General features: G+C 34.4%; 1 protein-coding gene across 1 annotated transcript; it reads left to right on the top strand.

The window, feature by feature from the left end:
* The first annotated feature begins 1,062 nt into the window (after positions 1-1,062).
* Positions 1,063-25,210, top strand: LOC306662276 (olfactory receptor 6C74-like). Its single transcript, XM_079141786.1, is given in 10 exon segments — positions 1,063-1,134; positions 2,781-2,921; positions 4,261-4,381; positions 5,076-6,019; positions 23,856-24,049; positions 24,052-24,287; positions 24,289-24,382; positions 24,385-24,534; positions 24,537-24,620; positions 24,623-25,210. Coding segments are annotated over 7 exon segments (1,845 nt in total). The 5' UTR covers positions 1,063-1,134; positions 2,781-2,921; positions 4,261-4,381; positions 5,076-5,084; the 3' UTR covers positions 24,775-25,210.
* The last annotated feature ends 311 nt before the right edge of the window (positions 25,211-25,521 follow it).

Genomic DNA, 25,521 nt, shown 5'->3' on the forward strand with positions numbered 1-25,521 from the left:
CCACCTATCTTCATAACATAACATGGCAATAAGCCTGAATGACATAATAGTAAATTTAGTGAACTCATAATTTAGGAAATACCAATTAAGTCACTTTCCTCACACACAATTCTTTAGAGTTATAATGAGGAATCTTCTGATTAATATACACTCAGTTTCTCTAAGATAGGGAAAGAAGCTAGGGAGCAATTGAGGATCATTCTGTTCAATGGTGAAGTGATTAGTGCATTTCTCACATAAAACTCGATGCATTTTTCTTATTTTAAAACACTTCACCTTAGCATTATTTTCAAATGCTTCCAGAGCTGCCTTTTTGATTTATTGATTTTTAGTGTTGGTGAGTTTTTGTATTTTGTTTTGCATTTCTGAGAATCAAACCCAGGACTTCAAGCATACCAGGAAAGCACTCTACCATCCTGTTGTGTTTGCTATTTTATTTGAAATTTTGGAAGAGCTGTATTGGGAGACATTGTTATATAGATGACTTGCTGAATTGGATATTTAAAAATTAGTCATCATTTCTACCTCCTCCAAGTGTTATCTGTGATTACTCCCAGGATTCTTCTAGTTATGCTTTCTTAGTCAATAGCATTATTTTAATTCATATTCCATCTTATTCAGAATTTCAGAATTATCTTCTACTGTTCTCATATCCAAATAATTCTACTGTTTTTGTCTTTAAACACATAAGTATTCACTTCCCACTTGATGCAGAGGTTATTCCATATCTTAAGGGATGAATAATGCAGTAGGCACAGCTTCTGCCCTGAAAATGTTGTAGGAGATTCAGAAGATTTTTGTTTTAGTGTGAAAAAATGACGTGTAAAATGAATGTTGGTTGGGTAAAGAGAAAGTCAAGACTGAGATAAAAGACATAAGGAAGAAAAGTGTCTTCTCAAATGTATTCTCCCCCCTAAAACATTTCTTTTTGTGTGGAAATGATATTTAAACTGAGGCCTGATATTTGGAGGTAGAGTGAGGATGAAGATAGGAAGAGAGAGTTAATCAAGAACTGGAGCAGTGAAAAGACATGGCTACCGTGGATAGCACAGTTAATAAGTAAAGAGCTGAAAGACATGCAGACAAGTAGAACAGTCGGAATGTTTTGCAGACCAAATATAACCTGCATCTCAGGTAGGTTTCATGACTGGTAAAGAAGTGGCCTAGTATGAATAACACTTTAGAAAACACAATTTTAAATTCTCTATAGACAATGGATTGGATAAGGGAAGAAAGTAAAGTAAGGTCACCACAGGTTATTAAATCGAAGTTGTAGATAAAGGTCCATTGGATTCTAATGAAGGGGATTGTAGCCGACGTGGCCATTTATTCCCAGAAACTTTCCTACTGGACCCATCTAGAAAAATTATGCTGACTCCTTTGCATAGGTAGCCTATAAAACTGAGTTCTTGTCAAAGGAAAGTTTGAGAATTATATCCAGGCCTATCAATAAAAACTTCCCATGTGATTCTCCACTCTTTTATTTGCCAATGTGGATTTATATATTCAATTTTATTAAAATTGGCAAAAATAATTTGTTCCATTGAACTTAAGGATAGTAGTCAATCTTGAAGGGCTAATGGGAATAAGATTCTGGATTACCAGCAAATTTTTGTTTTTTTTTTTTTTTTTTTTTTTTTTTCATTTGCTGATCATGCAGGTATATTCAGTTTGTGAAGAGACCAAACTGTATAATTATGATAATTGCATTTTCTGTTGTGTATTATACCTTATTAAACTCATTTTAAGTGTCTCTTGTGTATTGCCACAATGATTTTAAAAACTTATATATTCTAGCACCCAGTGTTTACTGTCAGTGGAAATGCAGATAATGTGTTTGAAATATAATTATTATGTACAATCAACAAAATTTGTCAAATTTGTCTACCGATTGGGTGTAGACAAGCAAAGAAGAGAGCAAATGCATGTGACTTTCATGTGTCTAAGAAACCATATTGTCCTAATTTTCCTTGAATACAGATCTTTATGGTTCTGAACTTTAAATGTTAATGTAATTCCACTAATTATTTCCTTTCTAGATTCTAAACCTGATTAAATCTGTTAAATTGTCTGACCAAGAGGATGGCCTTAGAGGTTGAACTAGGGAAACACAATATAAGTCAATCAGAATCAATCAGAATTCAAAATTTTGGATAATGCCCTTAAGTATTTTCACATTATATATAAGGTAATTTGTTTTATTCTTGTTTGAAATGAGCATTTGCTATGCACATATAAGCTGAATTAGGTTTCTTTTACCCACCCCTTGTATGATTAATAGCATATAGCCACCACAAAAATGTGCTTTTTGTCTTGTTTTTAAACTTGAGCTAATTTAGGTTATAGCATTTTCTCTAGTCAATAAAATCACTGCAGTCTGTTCTTAACATCCCAGTACTGTAGTCTCTAGAGAATTGCTTTCTTCTTTAAAAAAATTGTTTTAAGTCAGTCCTCCTGAGAGATGTGGCACAGTGTACAAAAGGATTGTAGTTTTTGCAATCCTAACAACTACAGAACAAGCTTTTGTATGCCTCATATGGGCTAGAAACATCTCAAAGTTAACAAGCCCCAAATCTCCTCTGTTCTCCTCCTTTCTGAACTTAAAAAAAAAAAATACTTTATGTGCAACCAAAGAAAATATATTTCAGAATTAATATAACACAAGTTGGAGAATATTGTCTCTTTTAATAAAAATGAAAAATGAAGTGATATTAAATTCTTGTTGTGATAAAATCTTTGAGCTTACACATCCTGAGTGTATATTGTTTGTGCTCATGTAGTTTTGGTTACAAAATCAAGACAGAAATATGCATTAAAGTAACATAAAAACACGTTGACTATGAAACGTTCAGAAATTGCCTCGGTTCTGGGACTGACATCAAAAGAAGGTAATTGAGAATGAAATTTCTAAAGAAATTAAGGTTTGGAAAAATTATATCTTTATTTTAACCTTATAAACTTTATAGTATGAACCTAAAGGAAAAAAAAAAACTGCTTCTTTTGTGAAATCATGAAATAGTATGGCATGGAGTTAGAACTAATTTTTTGTCATGCATGCATGAAGTGGACTGCTTTGGAAGTTAGACTAAAGGAGTTGATTGTGCTATAAGAAAACTTGGAACTTTTCATTTTGCAACAATCCAGTTTTGAACAGGTATTCTTCACAGTTGCAATAGAACCTTGATTAGATAAATGCATTTTTCCTTCTGATATTTGTAATTGCATTTGCCTCTTATACATATGGAAGTCATGAATATTGTGAAACATGAAACTGAAAAGGTGAATTTGTCCTGCACTTGAGAGACTTTTATTATTAATTCAATACAATTTAAAAATTTTCCATAAGATCCTGTTTTCATATCCTGAAGGAATCTCTTATCTTACTGATAAATTAATCAGTCACAGATACCTCTGGGATTACAAGAATAGAAACACAAGACTATTTTACTGTTGTCTAGCAAGAATTTTATTATATGATTAAGAAACAATCTAATGACTTCAAGAAGTTTTTAAAATAGTTTTATATGATCTGTAATTTAAAAACTGTATCCATGTCTGAATCTACTTCTGACTTCATACTTTGGCACCCTCATCTTTTGTTGATTGAGATTTACTTATGCCTTTTAACCTTTACTATATATGATAAGCTTGAATTTGAAAAAAATCATACTGAATGTGAATTGTGGTTAAATAACCAGAACATAGACATATAGAAAATTTCAGAAAAATCACCAATTGAAGACAGTGAGAGAGGAAAGGGAAAAGTGAAAGAGAAGAGAAATTATGACAAAAACTTAATTTTCTTATAATCATATAATTGCTAAAAATTTTTGTACATTTTTAACATCAGAACTGGAATATATAAAATACAATAAGGCTTAAATAAGGTTTAAATTTATGATCCAATATTCCTCTTAGGGCAGATATTGTTATTTTTTGTTAAAATTGGTGTTAGATTTTTCAGGTGACAAACACGAGATCCTACACATGATCTAGAAGAGCCTCCCCATCCCCCCCCCCACCAAAAACAAAACAAAACAAAACAAAACAACAAAGAACAGGAAGAAAAAAATTAAAATGTTAGCATAATTTTTAATTGTTATATGCTCAATCAGAAAGAAAATTAAGAAGACGCATAAGACTCAGAAGAAAAGAGGGTACAGTGGCAACAGGGAGAAGGCTACAGAGCAGTGACGCTAATAAATCTATCAGGGATGCCTAGTGAACAGTTTATATTTAACATTTTATTTTGTTTTGTAGACCCCTCCTCTGTCACTGCAAATATTCAGTGAAATATCTTACATAACTAAGACAAGCATCGTACATGAGGATATGCTTCATATCTGCTTAGGTGTGTATCCGAGGAAAGAGAACAACCAGGGTAAGTGAGATGCATGGGTAAGTGGCACATAGACAATTATGATTTGTCAATCTAAAATAATATCAAAGTAAACCAACAAACGATAATATTTATAAGATAAAATAAGGGAGAAAACGGAAGGAAGACTCAGAAAGATAAAGGAAATAAATTTGAGTATTCAGGAAAAACAGGAAAGCAGACCTAAAAGTATTCATGAGGATGGAGAGTGTCCACAAATTTGGCTAGGATATTAAATCAGAATGGTTTATGAGCTAGAGATGTTGAAGACAACTCTATGTTGCTTATAGGACATTTAGTAAAGAAGAATAAGATACCAGATGATATACAATAATAATAATAAAGTAAATATCTTGAAGAAAATATTCAAAATAAAGAGGATAAAAGCTAAAATAATATGATACTTTTTATATGCCTTTGTGTTTATTCTTAAATGACTTTATCAATGCAATATGTCATCCTTTTGGAAGGCTTGTATTTATGGACTTTGAGAAATAAAGTAGATCAGAGACTTGCAATTATTTAGTGAAATTTTGAGTAAAATTATATGAGCAAAATATTCTAGGCTATTACTGCTGAATGCAATATCAAAGGAGAGCGTGGGTAGCATATTTTTGAAAGATCTCAAGAAGTAAATGTATCTCATGAAGAACTCGCCTCTTCATTTATAATTTTTTCCTTATATATTTATTGATAGAAATCAGCTATGAGAAACCACACCATGGTAACAGCCTTTGTTCTTCTTGGACTAACAGACGATCCACAATTACAGGTGGTGATTTTTCTTCTCCTTTTTTTCACCTATATGTTGAGTGTTACCGGGAACCTAACCATCATTGCCCTCACCCTGCTGGATTCTCATCTCAAGACACCCATGTACTTCTTCCTCCGGAATTTCTCATTTTTAGAAATTTTGTTCACAACCGTCTGTATCCCCAAATTTCTTGTTACTATGGCAACAGGTGATAAGACCATTTCTTACAATGATTGTGCAGCACAGCTGTTTTTTACTATTCTCTTGGGGGCAACTGAATTTTTTCTTCTGGCTGCCATGTCCTATGATCGCTATGTGGCTATCTGCAAGCCTTTGCACTACATGACCATCATGAGAGGCACGGTGTGCAACTTGCTGGTCTTTGCTTCGTGGGTGGCTGGTTTCCTGATCATTTTTCCACCACTCATTATGGGTCTCCAGCTTGATTTCTGTGCAACCAATACTGTAGATCATTTCTTCTGTGATGTCTCCCCTATACTTCAGCTCTCTTGCACAGACACAGATCTAATAGAATTAATGATGCTTTTCTCAGCCATTCTGACACTCCTGGTTACTCTGGTGTTGGTAATTCTCTCCTACATAAACATCATCAGGACTATTCTGAGAATACCTTCTTCTCAACAGAGGAAGAAAGCCTTTTCTACATGTTCTTCTCATATGGTTGTTGTGTCCATTTCTTATGGCAGTTGCATCTTCATGTACGTGAAACCCTCTGCGAAGGAAAGAGTGTCTTTAAATAAAGGGATAGCTCTGCTCAGTACTTCTGTTGCCCCCATGTTGAATCCCTTCATTTATACACTGAGAAACAAACAAGTGAAAGATGCTTTTAAGCACATGGCTAAAAATATTAAAGTTTTCTCAATGAAGTGAATCATTTTAATGATTTACTAAGGTTATGAGTGAAATAAGAGGAGTGGAGTGTGTCACAGAACTGTTTCATATCTATATTCAAAATCTCATGAACTTTTTCTTGACTGATAATTTTTGTTGTGGTCTGGCTAATCTCCAAAGTCTAACACTTATCCCTATTTCTCTTCATGCTGAGAGCACATAAAAAAGATAATTTTTGATTTTGGTTAAAATAATTTGCCTTTATTTATTTTGTTCCTGCATTTATTTCCTTTCAAAATTCTGTCAGAGGGATACAGTGGGATTTCCATGTTTCTTTTCAATATTCTTCTCATATTCAGGGATTCAATTAGTCATATATTTTATAGTCTAAAACACTTCCTAGATTTGATCACCCAATGAGCTTATTACTAGTGTATGCAGAAAGTGAAATCTAATTTTAAAAAAATTGGTGTTTAGTGAAAACTTGAAGCAAATCAATTTAATAATATTTCATTAATTACTCTGTTTGATAAGCCAATCTCAAAAAACTAAAGGACGAATGATCTCGCTGATAAGCGGATGAGGACATATAATGGGGGTGGGAGGGGTTAGCGTTAGGGTTAGGGTTAGGTTTAGGGTTAGGGATAAGGAGGGTGGTAAGAATGGAGGAAGGAAGGACTGTATAGAGGGAAAAGAGGGGTGGGAAGGGTGGGGGGAAGGGAAAAAATAACAGAATGAATCAAACAACATTGTCCTAGGTAAATTTATGATTTTTAATAAAAAAAAGTGATGCACAAGATTTAAAAAAAAAATTACTCTGTTTGACAGTTTCAAATTTTTAACGAGCCTTAGAGAGATTATGTATTTTCAAAAACAGATTAAAGGAATGTCAGAAAGATTAAAACATTATTAATATGGCAGTTCTCTGATAAAAATTATAGCTAACACTTGTGGATTACTTATAGTCTTCCATGTTTTGTGAAATGTAGTAGTTTCATCTTCAAGACTATATGACAGATGTTGTTGTGCGTGTGTATCCATACAATATATACAGCATATAGGATTTAGATAATCTGCAAATGACAAAAAATAAAAATATGTATGTATATAAACACACAAGTAAAAAAGATCCCTTACTATTCACAAACCTTATGCATTGTTAGCAAAATAAAGTTGAAATCTCTCTGGCTCTATGTCAGTTAGCATGCAAAATAACAGTAAGATCCTTTTAGAGTACTCCATAGATTTAAGGAATGTCATACATAAAATTAAGTCCATATGACTCTAATAGGGTATATTATTTTTCAAACTAAGCGAATTGAATCTTAAAATCACATACAATGTGATTAAAATCACATACAATGACTAGAGACATGCATGTAAAACAGAATGTTTTGACTCTTTTTCCTTTGAGTGGTATCTTATGTCAATGTGACCAAAAGAACTTTCCCTAAAAGATTTTTGTAAACTTGCTCTATCAATATTTGTCTATGACTTAGTTTCCACAGGAAATAATTGGTGATCTTACAGAAAATTTCTTAATGGTAGGATTTTTTTGACTTACCGAATTGCTACATAGATTTTGTTCCAAAATATTTCAAAGGAAATGTGATTTGTCAGATCTCCATGAAAATAAATGAACCCAAGGTTAAAAGCAACAGTGACAAATTTTAAATTTATGTATCTAGATAAATATTCATAGGAGCATTGAGAATATTCAAATATACTCTTCCAATGGAGGGTATGCTTGTGCAAGCAGTTTTCATAAGACTATAGTGCTATAAGAATATTATATTTGAAATAGAAGAAGAATTATCAAAGAAATATCCTTCAGTTATCACTATTTGGTTTAGTTTTCAATCAGGAACTGCATTTTTAATGCACAATAATTTTGACCTTATAGACATTATCTATATTCAAAAGAAAATTGACTTAGAATATTTGATATCTGACAAAAATTCTGATGCTAGAATATCTCAGATTTTCCTGTGAACACTCTTGCCTACCATTAAGAAATTTTCTGTAAGATCACCAATTATTTAATATTTAAAAAATATTGAAATCTTTATTCTTCATCAATGTGTCCCATTTCTAAAATTCCTTCCTCTCTGGAACTGAAAGAGAAAAGTATAACTAACATTTATTTTCCAGTTGTACATACTGAATAAGTGTTCACAAGAGCTCTACTCAAAGTATACCAATTGTCTCTTAAATAGCCTGTCTGCCTTTGATCTCTAACTCTCATTGCTCTAAGAAAACTTTCTAATTTGCAATCCCACCAACAATGTATAAAAGTTCCTGTTATGGTTTAGATATGAGGTGTCCCCCAAAAGCTCATGAATGAGACCAGGCTAGAAAGTTTTGAGGTGAAATGACTGGGTTATGAGAGCCTTAACTTAATCAGTGCATTAATTCACTTAAATGGATTAACTGGGTGGTGGCCCTAGGCAGCTAAGGTGTGGCTAGAGGAGGTGGGTCTTTGGGGGCATGCCTTTGTTGAGTGACACACTCTATTTCCTGACGATTGTGTCCTGAGATGCTTTCCTCTACCACACCCTTCTATTATGATCTGCCTCACTTTGGGCACAGGGCAGTAAAGCTGGCCATCTATAGACTGAGACCTGAAACTATGAGCAAAATAAACTTTTCCTCCTCTAAAATTCTTCTTGTCACGTCTCTTGGTCACAGCTGTGGAAAAGATGACTAAAGCAGTTCCTTTGTCTTCATATCCTCAACCAGTGTTTATTATTATTTATATTATTGATGGATGCCATTCTAACTGAGGTGATGTAAACTCTCATGGTTTTTATTTGCATTTCCCTGAATTAAAGTCATCATACTGAAGTGATACATGCACAATTCATAAGCCCAAACTATGGAACCAACCTAAGTGTCCATCAGTGGACGAATGATAAAAACAATGTGGTACATATACACAATGGAGTTTTATTCGGCCTTAAAGAAAAATGAAATCATGACATTTGTAGGAAAATGGATGGAACTAGAGACCATCATGTTAAGCAAAATAAATCAAACTCAGAGGCCAGGGATCTTATGCTTTCTCTCATATGCAGAAGATAGAAGGAAAAGAGGAAATGAAAGTTGAGGGCAGATCTCATGAAAATCAAAGGGAAATCAGTAGAAGAAAAGGAACAAGGGGTGGGTGGTATGGAGGAAAGAGAAGTGCTGGGGAGTGTAATCGACCAAATTATATTGTTATATTGTGTGCATGTCTGAATATGTAACAACAAATTTAAATCACTATGTACGACTATAATGCACCAATAAAATATGTGGAAAAGAAAGAAATGAAATAGTCATTGCTAGCAACCCATGGTTTTAAAGGTAATAAAGAAATACCATCAAGTAAAATATATCCATGCATTTAATTACTTGAATGAAAAGGATAAATTTCTTGAAAAATTGATTGAAAAACATACACAGGGGGAGATATGTAAATACTATGAAGACTCCAATAATGTTTAAAGCTGTTGAGTGGGTAAATAATTCCTCTCTCACCAATGAAAAGACAAAATAGTACAGCTACTGGAATTCTTATTCATCGCTGGTAGAAATGCAAATAGCTACTGCAACTCTTTATTTAAAACATTTTATTGATACATTATAATTAGGCATAATAGGGGAATTCATTGTGATATATTCATAGTGCACATAACACAATTCAGTCAGTTTTATTCCCCAGTACCTTCCCTTTCCATTTCTTCCTCTTCTTTTATGTTGGGCACACTTTTATTTTTATGATATTGCCTTTTGCTTTTCCTTTTTCTCTGTATGGTTTCTGCATATGAGAGAAAACATATGACCCTTGATTTTTTAACTTAGTATTTTTCACTTAACATTATGTTCTCCAGTTTCACTCAATTACCTACAAATGACATAATTTTGTTCTTCCTTATGGTGAACTAAAACTGCATTGTTTACATATACATTTTACTTATACATTCTTCCATTGATTGACACTTGCTTCTGTTATGGGGTTCAACTTAAGAGCAGACCCATCACCACTGAGAAGTTCAAATTTGAGAGGCTTTAATAAGTCAGCCGGCTGACTGTCTCACACAATGCCCAAAAAAATGGCTATTGGGAGAACAGCCCTGACCATAGGATTGTAGGGGTTCTTATACCAAAAATCACATCGATCATAAGTGTCTGTTGCTATGATTTAAAATTATGAACTAATATCATGAAATCATCAACAGAGGGGGACGTGGGTCAAAACGACCCTTACCTAGGTATAAACTAAAGCATGGTTACTAACATCCACACAATCACTGTTCACATGGTACATTGTTTAGGAGCAATAGGAATCAAAAGAGAACAATTTTTCATTACTTAAGATTTGTCATTTTATATTGCTAAACATGTCACACTAAGTAACTGATGATGGGGACAGAGGTGGTATGTTCCCATGGGAGAAGCTTATTACCTATAAAACATGGAGTCTCAGAACAAAATGCAGCCTGTGGCCTAAAACGTTCTCATGGACCCAGATCTGTCAGCCCATCACACTTCCATAACTTTGCAATTATTAATTAGGCAATTATTAATTAGGTTGCTACAAAGGTGGGTGTGCAAATATTGCTATCTTTAACTTTTTTGGAGCAATACTAGGAACTGGTAGACCTGTGTCATAAAATGATTCCATATCTAATTTTTTGAGGAAACTCCATACTGATTTTCATAATGATTGTAGTAATTTACAATCCCATCAACAGAGTATAAGTGTTCTTTTCCCCTGCATCCTCATCAGCATTTATTATTATTTTCATTCTTGATGATTGCCATTCTAACTTGAGTGAGACGAATCAGTGCAGTTTTGGTTTGCAATTCCCTGATGGTTAAAAATATTGAATATTTTTTATATATTTCTCAGTCATTTGCATTTCTCCTTTTGAGAAATGTCTGTTTAACTCATTTGTGGATTTACTGCTGGAGTTGTTATTATCATGGTGTTAAGTTTTCTTCATTTCAGTGTATATTTTGAATATTAATCCTCTGTCAGAAGAATATCTGGAAAATATTTTCTTCCGTTTTTTTAGGCTCTCACTTCATGCTCTTGTTTCCTTTGCTGTGCAGAAGATTTTTAATTTGATGCAATATCATTTATTAATTTTTGTTATTATTTCCTGACCTATTGGCTAAGTCATTGCCTGCACCTTAATGTTGTAGTGTTGATCTTCTGTTTTCTGTTTTCTTCTACCAGTTGCTAAGTTTCTGGTCTAATTTCTAGCTCTTTGATCCACTTGCATTGACTTTTATGCAGGACGAGGGGTGGGGACTAGTTTTCTTCTTTTACATATTGATGATACAGTTTTCCCAGCATTACTTGTTAAAAGACTACCTTTTCTCCACGTATGTTTTTGGTGCCTTTGTCAGGGTTTAGATAACTGTATCTATGAGGATTTGTCTCTGTGTCTTCTCTTCTATCCATTATTGTTTTACCTGTCTATTTTTGTGCTAGTGCCATGCTATTTTCTTGCTATGGTTCTGTAGTGGTATTTGAAATTGGGTGTCATAATGCTCTCAAGCATTGCTCTTATTGCTTTTAATTGTTTGGCTATTCTGGATCTTTTATATTTCCATATGAATTTTTAAATTTTTAATCTTCTTTTTAGTTACAATAAAACAGCAGGATACACTTCAACATAATTACAAAGGCATGGAAGCCAACCTGCTCCACTCCACTAATTCCTCATCAATCCATTTACTGTTTATATTTATTTATCTATAAAATTAGTGTCCTGTGGATATACCTGATGCAGGGACCCACTGTGCTGCATCCACACATACAAATAAGAAAGTTCTTTCAGATTCTTTACACTGTTCTTTTCTTTTCCCATCCCTTCTTTTTCCTCCTCAACCCCCTTAGTCTACTCCACTGATTTGTCTTCTGTTTTGATGAAATTCCCTTGTTTTCTTCCCTTCTCTCTCTTTTTCTTGTTTTATTATTTTTAAATATCTCTTGAACCCTCTTATTCCATATGAATTTTAAGACTTTTTTTTTTTTCTAGTTCTGTGAAGAATATTATCATTGTTTTCATGGGGATTGCTTTTGGTAGTATGGTCATTTTAATAATATTAATTCTGCCAAGAACATGAGAGAACTTTCCATCTTCTGATATCTTCTTCAATTTCTTCATGTTCTATAATTTTCAATGTAGAGGTTTTTCACCTCCTTGGTTAGATTCATTACTAAGTGTACGAAGATTTTTTTGAGGCTATTGTGAATGGAACTGTTTTCCTGATTTCTTCTGTAGCTGATCCATTCACCTATATAAAAACTATTAATATGGTATTTTGATTTTGTATCTTACTACTTTGCTGAATTTGTCAGGTCTAGAATTATTCCGGGGGAGTTTTTTTTTTTTTGAGTGGGGGTGGAGGTCTTCTAAAGATAGGATTGTATCACTGCAAATTGATAATTTGGTTTCTTCTTTTCAAGTACTACATTAAACAGAATTGTTGAAAGTGAACATTCTCAACTTTTTCCTGATTTTGGAGGACTTGCTTTCATTTTCTCCTGTTTGTATGAAGTTGGTTTTTTTTTTTTTTTTTTTTTTTTGTATACAGCCTTTATGATGAGGCAAGTTCACTCTGTCCTTAGTTTCTTCAGTGTTTTTATCACAAATGAACACTGAATTTTGTCAAAGGTTTTCCTACATGTATTGAGATTATTATCTAATTTTTGCCATTAATTCTATTATGTGATGAGTTACATTTATTGATTTGTATATGTTGAACTACTTTTATATCTCTGGAATGAACAAACTTGATCATTATATAGAATCTTATTGTGTTTTTGAATGTGAATTGCTAATATTTTATTAAGGATTGTTGCATGTAAGTTAATCAGGGATGCGGATTAGTAGTTTTCTTTCCTTTTTATTTCCTTATATGATTTTGGCATCAAGGTGATGCTGATTTAAAATAATCCATTTGGAACTGCTTCCCACCTGTCTATTTCATGGAATAATTTGAGGAACATTGGCATTAGTTCTTTACCGGACTGGTAGGATTTAGATGTGAATCCATCTGGTTATGGGCTTTTCTTTCTTGGAAGCTTTTTACTGCTTTTATCCCATTCCTTGTTACTGATATGCTTAGGTTTTCTTTCTCCTTGTGGTTCAATACTGGTAGGGCAAATATGTCTAGAAATTTGTCCATTTCTTCTTGATTTTATAATTTATTGGAATATGTCTTCAAAGTAGTTCCTAAAGAGCCTGTGGACTTCAGTGATATCTATGGTGATGTTTCCTGATTCATCTCTAATTTTATAAATCTGGGACTTCTATCTCTATCTTTTAATTAGTTTGGTGAAGGGTTTATCAAATTTTTAACGTTTTAAGGGAGAAACTCTTTGTTACACTAGTTTTTGTATTGTTTTTTATTCTCTTTCATTAATTCCACCCCTAATCTTAAATATTTACTTCTTTCTACTGGTTTTGGAATTGGTTCGTTCTTGTTTTGTAGGACAATGAGATGAATTATTAGGTTGTATATTTGGAATCTTTCTGATTTTTTTAGTGTAGGTAATAATAGCTATAAACTTTCCTCAGAACTGCTTTGAGTCCAAAGGATTCTGATATATATCTCTTTTCTCACTGTCAAAATCTTTAAATTTCTTCCCTTATTTCTTCTATGACCCATTCATTGATCAAAAGCTTATTGTTTAAGCCAAGTGTGGTGGTGCATGCTTGTAATCCCAGCTGCTTGGGATGTTGAGGCAGGGGGGTTAAGAGTTCAAAGACAACCTCAGTAAAAGCAAGGCACTAAGTAACTCAGTGAGACTCTGTCGCTAAATAAAATACAAAATAGGGCTGAGGATGTGGCTCAGTGGTTGAGTGACCCTGAGTTCAATCCCTAGTACCCCACCCCACCAAAAGAAAGTGTATTATTCAATCTCCATGTTAATGCAGTTTCTATAATTTTCTTGCTGTTTATTTCCAATTTCATTCCATTGTGGTCTGACAAATGCAAGTATATATAATTTATTTTGTATTTGCTAAGACTTGCTCTGTATCCTAAATGCTGATCTATTTTGGAGAATGTGCCATTAGCAGCTGAGAAGAAAGTATATTCCACTGTTTTGGATAAAATGTCTGTTAAATTCATTTGACTTGTAGTATTTTTTAGAACTCAAGTGTCCTTATTAGTATATGCCTGTATAACATATCTATTGGGAGAGAGGTATGTTAAAAATCACTCAATATGATTGGTATCTATCTAAGCCTTTTGTTTCATGTAACAGTATTATGAACTGATATTAGGGGCATACATATCTACTATCATTATATCCTCGTGTTCGATTGTTCCCTTTACCAGTTTGAAGTTCCCTTGTTTGTCCCTTCTGATTAATTTTGGCTTTATGTCTGCTTTATCAGATATGAGAGTACTCATACTTGCCTGTGTTTCACGTACATCTTGTTGACCTGTTTCCTCGTGTTTTCTGAGAATGTAATGTCATTTTTTATTCTTTCACTTTCAGCCAACGCCTGTAGGATGAGTCTCTTACAGACAACATATGGTTGTGTCTTATTTTTTAATCCACTCTTTCATTCTATAACTTTTAATGGGACATTAAAATTGATGTTGCTTTTACTCACTTTTATTATAGAGAGATGTATGTTGTTTCCTGCTATTGTGATTTATTTCCAATTTAATTTGTTTCATGTGCTCAAGTATCCTTCTAGTGGGATTCATCCTTCTTTGAGCTCTGGAGTTTTTTCTTAAGTTTTTCTGTGCATAGATTTTAACAACTATATATTCTGTGATGCTGGCTTAGATGTCATGAATTCTTTATACTTATCTGGCAAAGCTTTATCTATTGATTCTGATGGATGGCTCTGCTATATGTCACAATCTTGGGTGCAGTTATTTTCTTTCACGTTCTAACACACATTGTTCCAAACTTTCCTGGATTTTAGAGTTTCTGTTGAGAAATCATAAGTTATTGATTGGTTTCCTTTTAAATATGACCAGCCTTTCTCTTGTGAGTCTTTTAGAATTCTATATTTGTTCTGTGTATTTGGCGTTTTAATTTGAATGTGTGGTGGAGAGGTTCTTTTATGACCTGGTCTATTTGAGGTTCTAAATACATTCTGTATCTAGATGTCCATTTAATTATTATGAATTGGACTTCTTCCTACTATTAATTCCCTGAAAATGTTATCAATGGCATTATCCCATAACTCAGGTTCCTCTTTGATTTCAACAGTTCTTAACTTTGGTCTGTTAATGTTCCAGGGTTGTATATTCTGATCATGGTTCCTTCCTTCCTTCCTTCCTTCCTTCCTTCCTTCCTTCCTTCCTTCCTTCCTTCCCTACCTCACTTCCTTCCCTCCTTCCTTCTTTCTTTAATTTCTGATTGTTCAATTTTAAATTCCTTATCTTCCAGTTCTGAATTCTGTCTTCTACCTGGTGTAATCCATTGGTGTGATGTTCAACGGAATTTTTATTCAACTTATTGAGTCTCATTTCCAGGATTACTGTTTGATTCTTTTTGAGAATATTTAACTGTATTGAAATACGCCTTCACATGCTACTTTCTCTCTCTTCATTTTTTAGATTTGTTTTAGTTCATTGATCATCTTAACCATCAAGTTTTCAAATCCCTTTCTGGGATTTCATCCATATCTCTATCTGTATATTCAGTTGTGGGGGTGTATGGACTTTTGGAAGCATCTTGTTGGTCTGTTTCCTCATGTTTTCTGAGGTCCTTTATTTGCACATCTTTGGAAGGATTCCTCTTCCCTTTTTAGGTGGGGATTCTTCAGTATTTTTTTTTTTTTTTTTTTTTTTGCAGTACTGGGGATCGAACTCAGGGTCTTATGTTTGTGTGGCAAGCATTCTACCAGCTGAGCTATCTCCCCAGCCCAGTATTTTTATCTTTAAAATAAGACCTGCTCTGGCCATATATCTTAGCTTCAACACATCTGATTAGCATAGTCAAGGTATTTATTTCAATCACCAGTACCAATTTGAAAGAAAGAGTAGCTGCCAACAACTGAAAATTTAGGAGTGAAGCATATATCAACATGCTATTCAAGTTATTACTAATTATCTCTGCAACCCTACTATGCATCTCATTGCTTCTTCTTTACAAATTCTCTAATCTCAGTGACAGGGGAGGCTAAGTAGGAGGATCATAAGTATGAGGTTAGCCCCACCAATTTACCAATACCCTGTCTCACAATTAAAAGATAGAAAAGTCTGTGAATCTAAATCAGTGGTAAAGCACCCTTGGGTTCAATCCTAAAAACAAAATTATTTTAAAAATAAAAAATAAATAAAAGTGTTGCTCAATCTTAGGAATTTCAAAGATGGAACTTTCGAAACAATTATGTTTTTTCTATCTTCCTTCCTGGTTGTTTTGGATGAAACCTATTTTCCCACCAATTTTGACTCCAGATATGTCTGGAGTGGTGAGAGTCGAAGCCTAGATTCCCCCTGACCTCTGAGGTACTAGATCTGCTCAATAACAAAACAGAGACTCTTTTTAAGCTCTCAGTGTTTCCCCAGTGAATCTACCGGGATGCTGCAATTTTGCAGGGTAGAGATTCTGCTCCTGAACTAACCCCAGCCAAAAGATAGCAGACCCTGTTTCACACACAAATTAATCACACTCAAACTTCAGCTATATTTTAATACAAAACATAGAAGAGGTGAAAACAAAAACACAACAAAACAAAACACATTAGTGACCATACCCCAAATAGAAATGGGTAAGGGTGAACCTTCATGTCCCACATATGGACGTCCACTCCTACAGCAAAAATGGACAGAATTAACACAAAGCCTGTGGATGCCACACATAAAGGGAATCTCAATCTAGATCACTCTAGCAGCCTTTGGCAAGAGAAGGCTGTGTTCTAAAAAGGTCAAGCATAAGAAAGGAAGAGAAATCCATGCAAATGTATAAAACCCAACACAAGAATACAAGAATATGGAAAAGTAAAGCAAACACCTTCTAAGGTTCATAATTCACTAGCAACTAACTCCAAAGATGCTAAAGTGAATTCAATATCAGATAAATGATTCAAAAGAAAGATTATAAAAATGAACAATGAATTCCAAGAGAGCACAGAAAAACAACTGAATAAATTAAGGAAGTCAGTATAGGATATGAATGAGAAATTCAAAAAGGAGATTATAAAAGAACCAAATAGAAATTTTGGAAAAGAAAGACACAATAAATCAAATAAAAGGTTCATTTGAAAGTCTCTGTAATAGAGTAGACCATTCTGAAGACAGAATCCCAGAGCCAGAAGACTAAGTAATAGTGAAAGAAAACAGATCAGTGTTTGCCAGGCCTTGGTGAAGGGAGTTGCACACTTGTGGTCAACGAAAGTCACCTGAGTCATGCATTTAGGAGAGTCATGTATCCAGAACATCCACAGTTTGACAACTTTTAGTATACAAGCTGCTCAGCAAAGGACTACTAGCCTCCACCTCACTCATCTCTTCCTGACCCATGTACTCAGGTAAGGCAATGCTTTCTCCAGAAAGGCATTCTCTCCACTCAAGTACTCCCTGTCAAGAAATGGAGATAGGAAGTTAAATCCACTGAGTTTGAAAAGTTAAGATTCCATTTTAATCACTCCTGGGAATGAAGTATTTTTCTTTCCTTTAACAGCAAACCCAGTTGGATTTGGTTGGCATAGCCTCAGGGTTGTAATCTGGACACAAGGTAGATACTATTGTTTAAGTGTATTCCCCCAAAGCGCATGTGTTGGAACCTTAATTCCTCAAATGAGCAGTGTTGAAAGGTGGGGTCTAGTGGAAGGAGTTTGGGCCATATGGTCAAAGTCCTTATGAAGAGCTGAATCCCTTTATCACAGGAATGGGCTTCTTATTGTGGGAGCTTAATTTTCTATCCTCTCTTCTGCACAGGTACACTTGTTTTTCTGCTTTCTGTCATGAGTTTAATGAGCATGAGTTCCTCCCCTCAGGCAGCTATTTGATCTTGGACTTCCCACACTCCAGAATCATGACCTACAATAACCCTCATTCCTTTAAAAATTACCCAGTCTTCAGATGCTCTGTTATAGCATCAGAAAATGGACTGAGCGAGGTGTCTAAGGGGCTCAAATTTTATTTTAGCTAACTTTGATCAAAATGGCCTTGTCATTTATTTACCTTCCAAATGAAAGGTCTTATTTACCAAGGGTATGACAGGAAAAACCAAACAAACAAAAATAAAATATATAACTTTCTCACCTGAAATTAACCTCCTGGATTTTGTGGAAGTGGAAATAGAGTAAAACCTGTTTTAAGGGGACAGATAGATGAGGACAGTGGGAACATGAGGTTAAGAGGATAATTCTATAAAATGGGCTCACTGTACTGACCCCCCCACATGCTTCCTTTGCCAAAAATACAATCTGCCTGCAGCCCCACCTGGCCTAGTCAAGGGGGAAGACCAGGCAGTCAGTGTAGTCAATGAATGATGGGGGTCAAGAGAGAATGAGGACCTGTTATCAAACAGGACAAAGGGTCATCCTGTGGTGGTGCTCCTGGGCACTCTGGGTTGCTAACCATTGACCTCCATGCTCCTGCTCCTTCCTTCCCTTAGGCACATACAGGGAGAAAAAAGAGAAGGCAATAATTTAAAAGCTGGTTCTGGAGTTTATAATAAAGAGCAAGACACACCCCTCCCCCCGACATCCAGCTTTGGGGCCCCTTCTCCTTAAAGATGTCTGTCTCTATCACTTTTTTCATAGAACTTGCTTTCTATACTTGCTTCAGCACTTCTGGGGTGTTTAATCTTCAACACTTGGCAACAAGGACCAGTTCCTCATCTCCCTCATCTCCAAGACAGGTATCACTGTCACCGGAAGAGTAAATATTTCAGATTTCAGAAGTCCTGGGGAGAAGTACTTGTGATTTTTCTTTCAGAACTGTTTCTGGAGATTAGTGCTCTATCTGAAGTATGTGTGGCAAAGGTTTTCTCTCACTTTGTAGGCTCTCCCTTCACATTGCTGGTAGTTTCCTTTGCTGAGAAGCTATTTAGTTTGAATATATCCCAATTATTGATTCCTGCTTTTATTTCTTGTGCTTTGGAAGACATGTTAAGGAAGTCTGATCCTAAACCAACAAGTTGAAGATTTGGACCTACTTTTTCTTCTATAAGATGAAGGGTCTCTGGTCTGATTCCGAGGTCCTTGATCCATTTTGAGTTGAGTTTTGTGCAGGGTGAGAGATAGGGGTTTAGTTTCATTGTTCTGCATATGAATTTCCAGTGTCCCCAGCACCATTTGTTGAAGAGGCTATCTTTTCTCCATTGCATATTTTTGACACCTTTGTCTAGGATGAGAAAATTGTATTTATTTGGGTTTGAGTCTGTGTCCTCTATTCTATACTATTGATCTACCTGTCTATTTTGGTGCCAATACCATGTCATTTTTGTTACTATTGCTTTGTAGTATAGTTGAAGTTCTGGTATTGCAATACCTCCTGCTTCACTCTTCCTGCTAAGGATTGCTTTAGCTATTCTGGGTCTCTTATTTTTCCAAATGAATTTCAAGATTGCTTGCTCTATTAAAAAATTTACACCAAGAATACAAATAACCCAGTCAACAAATGGGCTAAGGAAATGAACAGACACTTCACAGAAGATCTACAAGCAATCAACAGATATGTGAAAAAATGTTCAAAATCTCTAGTAATAAGAGAAATGCAAATCAAAACTACCCTAAGATTCCATCTCACCCTAATTAGAATGGTGATTATCAAGAATACAAGCAACAATAGGTGTTGGAGAGGATGTGGGGAAAAAGGTACACTCATACATTGCTGGTGGGGATGCAAATTAGGGAAGCCACTCTGGAAAGCAGTGTGGAGATTCCTTAGAAAACTTGGAATGGAACCACCATTTGACCCAACTATCCCACTCCTAGGCCTATATCCAAAGGACTTAAAATCGGCATACTATAGTGGTATAGCCACATCAATGTTCATAGCTGCTCAATTCACAATTGCCAGATTGTGGAACCAACCTAGATGCCCTTAAATTGATGATTGGATGAAGAAACTCAGCCACAAAGAATAATAAAGTATGGCATTTGCAGGCAAATGGATGAAATTGGAGAATATCATACTAAGTGAGATAAGCCAATCTCAAAAATCCAAGGGACAAATGATCTCTTTGATAGCGAATACGTAATGGGGGATGGGAGGGAGGGAAGAATGGAGGAAGAATGGATTGTATAGAGGAAAGATGGGTGGGAGGGGTGGGGGAAGGAAAAATAAAAGATTGAGACAAACATCAATGGTTTAACTCTACTTCATGTACAACCAGAGAAATAAGTTTTACCCCATTTGTTTACAATTAATCAAAATAAATAAATTACTAAAAAAAAAAAAAAAAAACTCTCCACAGCTTTCCTCTGGAAGAAAACTTCCCATGCAGTCCTATCAAACTATTTCAAGAAACTTTAATTGTTGTGTTAGGCATCCTAATGTCAGACTTAAATTTAACTGTTGGGTCTGATGGCTCTTTTAGGATAACAGATACAATAGGGGGCTATTCCAGCATCTACATGTTTCCCCAACACACTCGCCCTCCAGGCCAAACAGCACAGATATCCTCCCCAACACTATTCTCAGTCACTGGAGAAGACCATGGCACATGACCGATGACTTGAAGAAATAGATTCCATCAACTGCATTCACTCAGCCCCTCCTCCAAATTCAAGTTAATGAATCAGGACCTTCAAGTTATACTAATCATCAGGACAGTGATATTGGAGGTAAGGCTAATCTAAAATCTGTATTATAAGGTTTATCTTAGATGATTTCCCTGAAAAATTTAGATGTTTTCTCTCCACAAAGAGAGGAACAAATACATTAGGGTCATCTATACTTAATTCTCTGGTGACCTAGTTAAATACAATTTCTTTGTGATTTATATTTCTAAAAACAGAGGGAGTCTGGGGTGAATATTAGTATTACATTCAAATTGGTAGACCTTTGGGAAACTGATCTTGCAGATCATATGCTCCTGAGAATTCTTCATCATCTTTGGGAATTTTCATTCTGGGAACACAAAGTACACACATGTAGGACCAGGATTGATTGACTTCATACAGTATTTTTGGGAAACATGCAAGGAGAATTCAATGAATTAATAATTACTATAAAAAAGTGATCTAATATGCTAGTCTGCCTGCAGTAAATGATATAATCAAATCATTTCCAAGAGTATAACTTACAGGTGAAAATAACCCTATTGTAGATGGCGTGGAGGGTGAGACTTTGTGTGCTCATTTCAATGAGATTCTAAGAGTTATTGACCTCAGATTATTTTCTCGATTATTTTCGTTTCTTAATATATTTTTATATTTCAGATAAATGTCTGCATTTAAAATTTTTATGGCAGAATGCTTTAGTGTTTGTAAAGATAAAAATAATTAAAATTTGTAAAAGTTAAAAAAATATTTCCTGTTAGATATATTGCAACTTACATTTGTTCTACTTTTTTTTTTTTTTTTAACCATTGAAGCATTAACCTTTTTTTCTCTCCAAGGTTTAAATATTGATTTAGGGGAAACATGTGAAAGAAGACTATAGGATAAAATAAACTTTTCAATTTGGAATTGTTGACGTTTATCTGATATTCGTAACAAATGAAACAAATAAAGAAAATTGCATTCAGAGGACTGAATTCCAATATGAAGTTCACGTTATTTAGAGTGCGTGTTGGGGGATAGTTGGCTTTTGTGATTATTGAAGTTAGATAAAAGCATGATGTGACATGATGAAATTGTAGTTTGTGTGGCTTACAGAAGGATTTCCACAATAGTTGACATTCAGGTAGTTTGTATAAATGAGAAAAATTTTATAAGAGATCAATTGCTTCACAATAATCTGAATGTGAAAGGAATAATAAAAATAACAGTTATTTCTCTTCACTTATACATGTTTTTGACAGAACTCTACTCATTTCTAAAGTAGTCCTTTGTGTGTCTTTGACCTTTTCCTTTTTTTCTGTACAGGCTGCTCTTTTTCCTTAGACTATCTTGTCTCATTTCTTTTTCTCCAAGATCTATTTTAGAATCCAACACTTTCCTGAAAATGTATCAAATAGTATTGGGAACAAATTTTTCTTTTCTCCTATTCATATGTCCACTTTTATTTCTGTAAGCTTTTTAAAATAATAGCATATATTTTAGAATTAGTGAATAATTATTATGATATCCCCAAGATGGAAAAACACTACCATTCGATGCTATCCCCATCATGAAAATGTGAATATCATATGAGTTTGATGGTGAAGGCACTGAGGAAGGAAATTTTTCCCAGAGAAATTAAGTTTAATACTAGATCTCCAACTTAATAGCTGTGCAAATCTAAATGATTTTGTTTCTTAATTTCATTGTATCACAATATATACTGGATGCAGAAAAGAATTATCTATTTATTAATATTTCTTTAATTGAATATTAATTGGACATTTGAATGTTCTTACGATAGGGAAATACATGCCAATAATGTTTTTGTGTCAATGCTGTTCTGTGATTCATTATGTTTTTGAAATTTATCAAAGATTGCTTTTTTTGGTCACACTGAACTCAAAACTCTTAATGCTCTTAATCTCTAATTTAAATGAAGAACAAAAATGTTATTAATAAAACTAGAGGCAGATGGAGAATAATTCTATTACTGAACATTTCCCCACTTGTATTTACTTAATTTTAATTTTTATATATTAAATCTTCTTTTAATTTTTTTCTTCCATGTAGCATTATATGACAGTGTTTTCTGTGTGATGATATTGTGGTAATTATTTTCTAGTTCTAAAATGTATGCTATTATTAACAAAACATACAGAAAATATGGATAAAACTTTTTCTTCTATCCATATCTCATCCCTAAAAATCCCGATCTCTCTTGGTTTCCATGCAGGTTTGTTTTTATGTCTGTTACTGCTTACAGCTTCCTACTTCCAATTTATTTATTTCTCTTTGTCACTACATTCATGTGTCTTACTATTCACTTGACTTACCTCACACTGACATTACCAGAGTGTACCTATTGATTTGCTTTGAGGTACAGGGTAGGAAGAATGGGGGTGGCAAGAGACACTAGAATAGTAAGAAGAAGAGTAAATGGAATTATTTCCTATGTATCATTTTCACTTATTTGAAATTGGGTTTCAGCCATGAAAGTAAATGAGAAAGGAATAAGGATTTTGAGTACAATGTAAAGCCTTCAACATTGAGGATAGCCAGGTGTGTGTGTGTGTGTGTGTGTGTGTGTGTGTGTGTGTGTGTGCATGTGCCTGTGTGTGCATGCGTGTGTGTGCTTGTGTGTGCGCTTGCGTGTGTGTGTGTATGCAAAAATACAAAATAAAACTGATGTATTGAAAATGGCAGGAATCACATGGTTTACACAAAGTAATGGGATTTTATTTAATTAAATTTTAAGTGACTAGTGAAATGACATACCAACACTTGTGTATTATCAAGAAAGAAAAATTAATTTTCAGTCTTTAACTCTTTTAATTTCCCTCTAATTTATTCACATAAAGAGGATAAACAATGACTAGCTTAATGTAGATTATGCTCTAGTAGAATTGCAAATTAATATATTAGCTCTCTGGACCAAATACTATGAAAAAAGGAGTGCTTATTATTGCTGACATTAACATTTTTAAAGTATAAATGAGCATTTCATAGTTTTATTTGGTATATTGCTTTGTTAATGTTAGCTCAACACTAGTTACCACTCTTCTTTTTTTTTTGAAAGAGATAAGGATGATGATGATGATGATGATGAGGGTGGTGGTGGTTGTAATGGTGATTGTTTTTGCATTCAGACTTGGTGAAAGAGCACCACAATGTGAAACCACAGAAGATTGACAGCATGCATCCTAGCAGGTTTGACTGATGACCCAGAATTGAAAGTCTTGTTATTTGTCTTCCTGCTTCTTACCTACTTGCTGAGCATCACTGGCAATCTGATCATCATCGCACTCACCCTGGTGCATACGGACCTGAAGACCCCCATGTACTTTTTCCTTCGGAATTTCTCCCTCTTGAAATTTCCTAAACTACTACCTGCATCCCTAAATTACGGGCTACTATGGCATCTGGGGACAAGACTATTTCCTATGCCAGTTGTGCTACCCAAGTGTTTTTTGCCTTCCTCCTTGGAGCATCAGAATTTTGCTTTCTGGCAGCTATGTCCTGTGACTGCTACGTGGTCATTTGTAAGCCCCTGCATCACATGACCATCATGAACAGCAAAATCTGCATTCAGCTGGTCTTCAGTTGTTGGCTTGCTTGGCTCTTTTGTCATTTTCCCACCACTGGTCTTAGGTCTAAATATTGACCTCTGTACCTCCAACGTTGTTGACCATTTCTACTGTGACACTACACCCTCATGCAGAACTCCTGCACAGACACAGGGCTCCTGGAGATGATGGGATTCATCTCAGCTTTGGTGACACTCCTGGTCACATTGGTCATGGTGATCATATCCTACACCTATATCGCCCTGACCATTCTAAGAAGCCCTTCAACCAGTCAGAGGATAAAGGCTTTTCCACATGTTCTTCTCACAAGATCGTGATATCTCTTTCCTATGGCAGCTGCATCTTCATGTATCTTAAACCTTCAATCAAAGAACATCTTTTTCCAAGGGAATTGCAGTGCTCAATACCTCAGTTGCTCCACTTCTGAACCCATTCATCTATACCTTACGGAATCAACAAGTGAAAAAAGCCTTTGTCAATCTGATGCACGGGATTGTCTCCTTCTCAAAGAAATGAGTATTCTACTTCCTTATCCATAGGATATGAATAAAAGAGGCTCAGGTAGCATCAGCAGCAGCTTCCAAGTGATAGTTTCCCCTTTTACTTTGCATTTCATTGCTCTGAAATTCATTTTTATGTCTTCTGAAAAATATGGTTTCTCCAAAACTTTGGTCTAAGATGCTAATTTTCCTTTTAATCTCAGTTAAAGCTACCTTTGAGTTTTGACTTTGTTTTCTCCCTTCTCAAGCTTCTTCCTATGGATATATGAAAATATTGAGCTTCCACTTTCAATATGTCTCTTAAGAATTACAATTAGGTAAGACTTAAATTTTATCCCATTTAAAATTGCCTTGGATATATTACCAGTTAAATCAATTTAGAATTAGTATTTATTTTTATGCTTCCAATCGATTGATGTGTATTGTATTTAAGTAATTAAAAGAAAATTGTAACAGAGCACTTGATGCTCACCTTTGAGCACTATTTATCTTTGAATTGTATATTTAAATGTTTTATATGTGTGTCTGTGTGTGTATATTCACACCTACATATACACATATATATGTGCATATGCTCTAAAATAACAAATCATTTAATTTTTAGATGCATAAAGTTACACTTGTAAATGACTTTTATCATGATTAAAAGAAGATGTGGTATTGCTACTGGTTTGTTTAGAAAATTAATAAGGAAATATAATATTTATTTGATATTTTCAAATTCCCCAAACTTCCTGTGAATAGCTTACGATATTTCTAAAGC

The sequence above is a fragment of the Sciurus vulgaris genome, assembly GCF_902686455.1.
Source record: "Sciurus vulgaris genome assembly, chromosome: 5".
NCBI classification, from domain to species: Eukaryota; Metazoa; Chordata; class Mammalia; order Rodentia; family Sciuridae; genus Sciurus; species Sciurus vulgaris.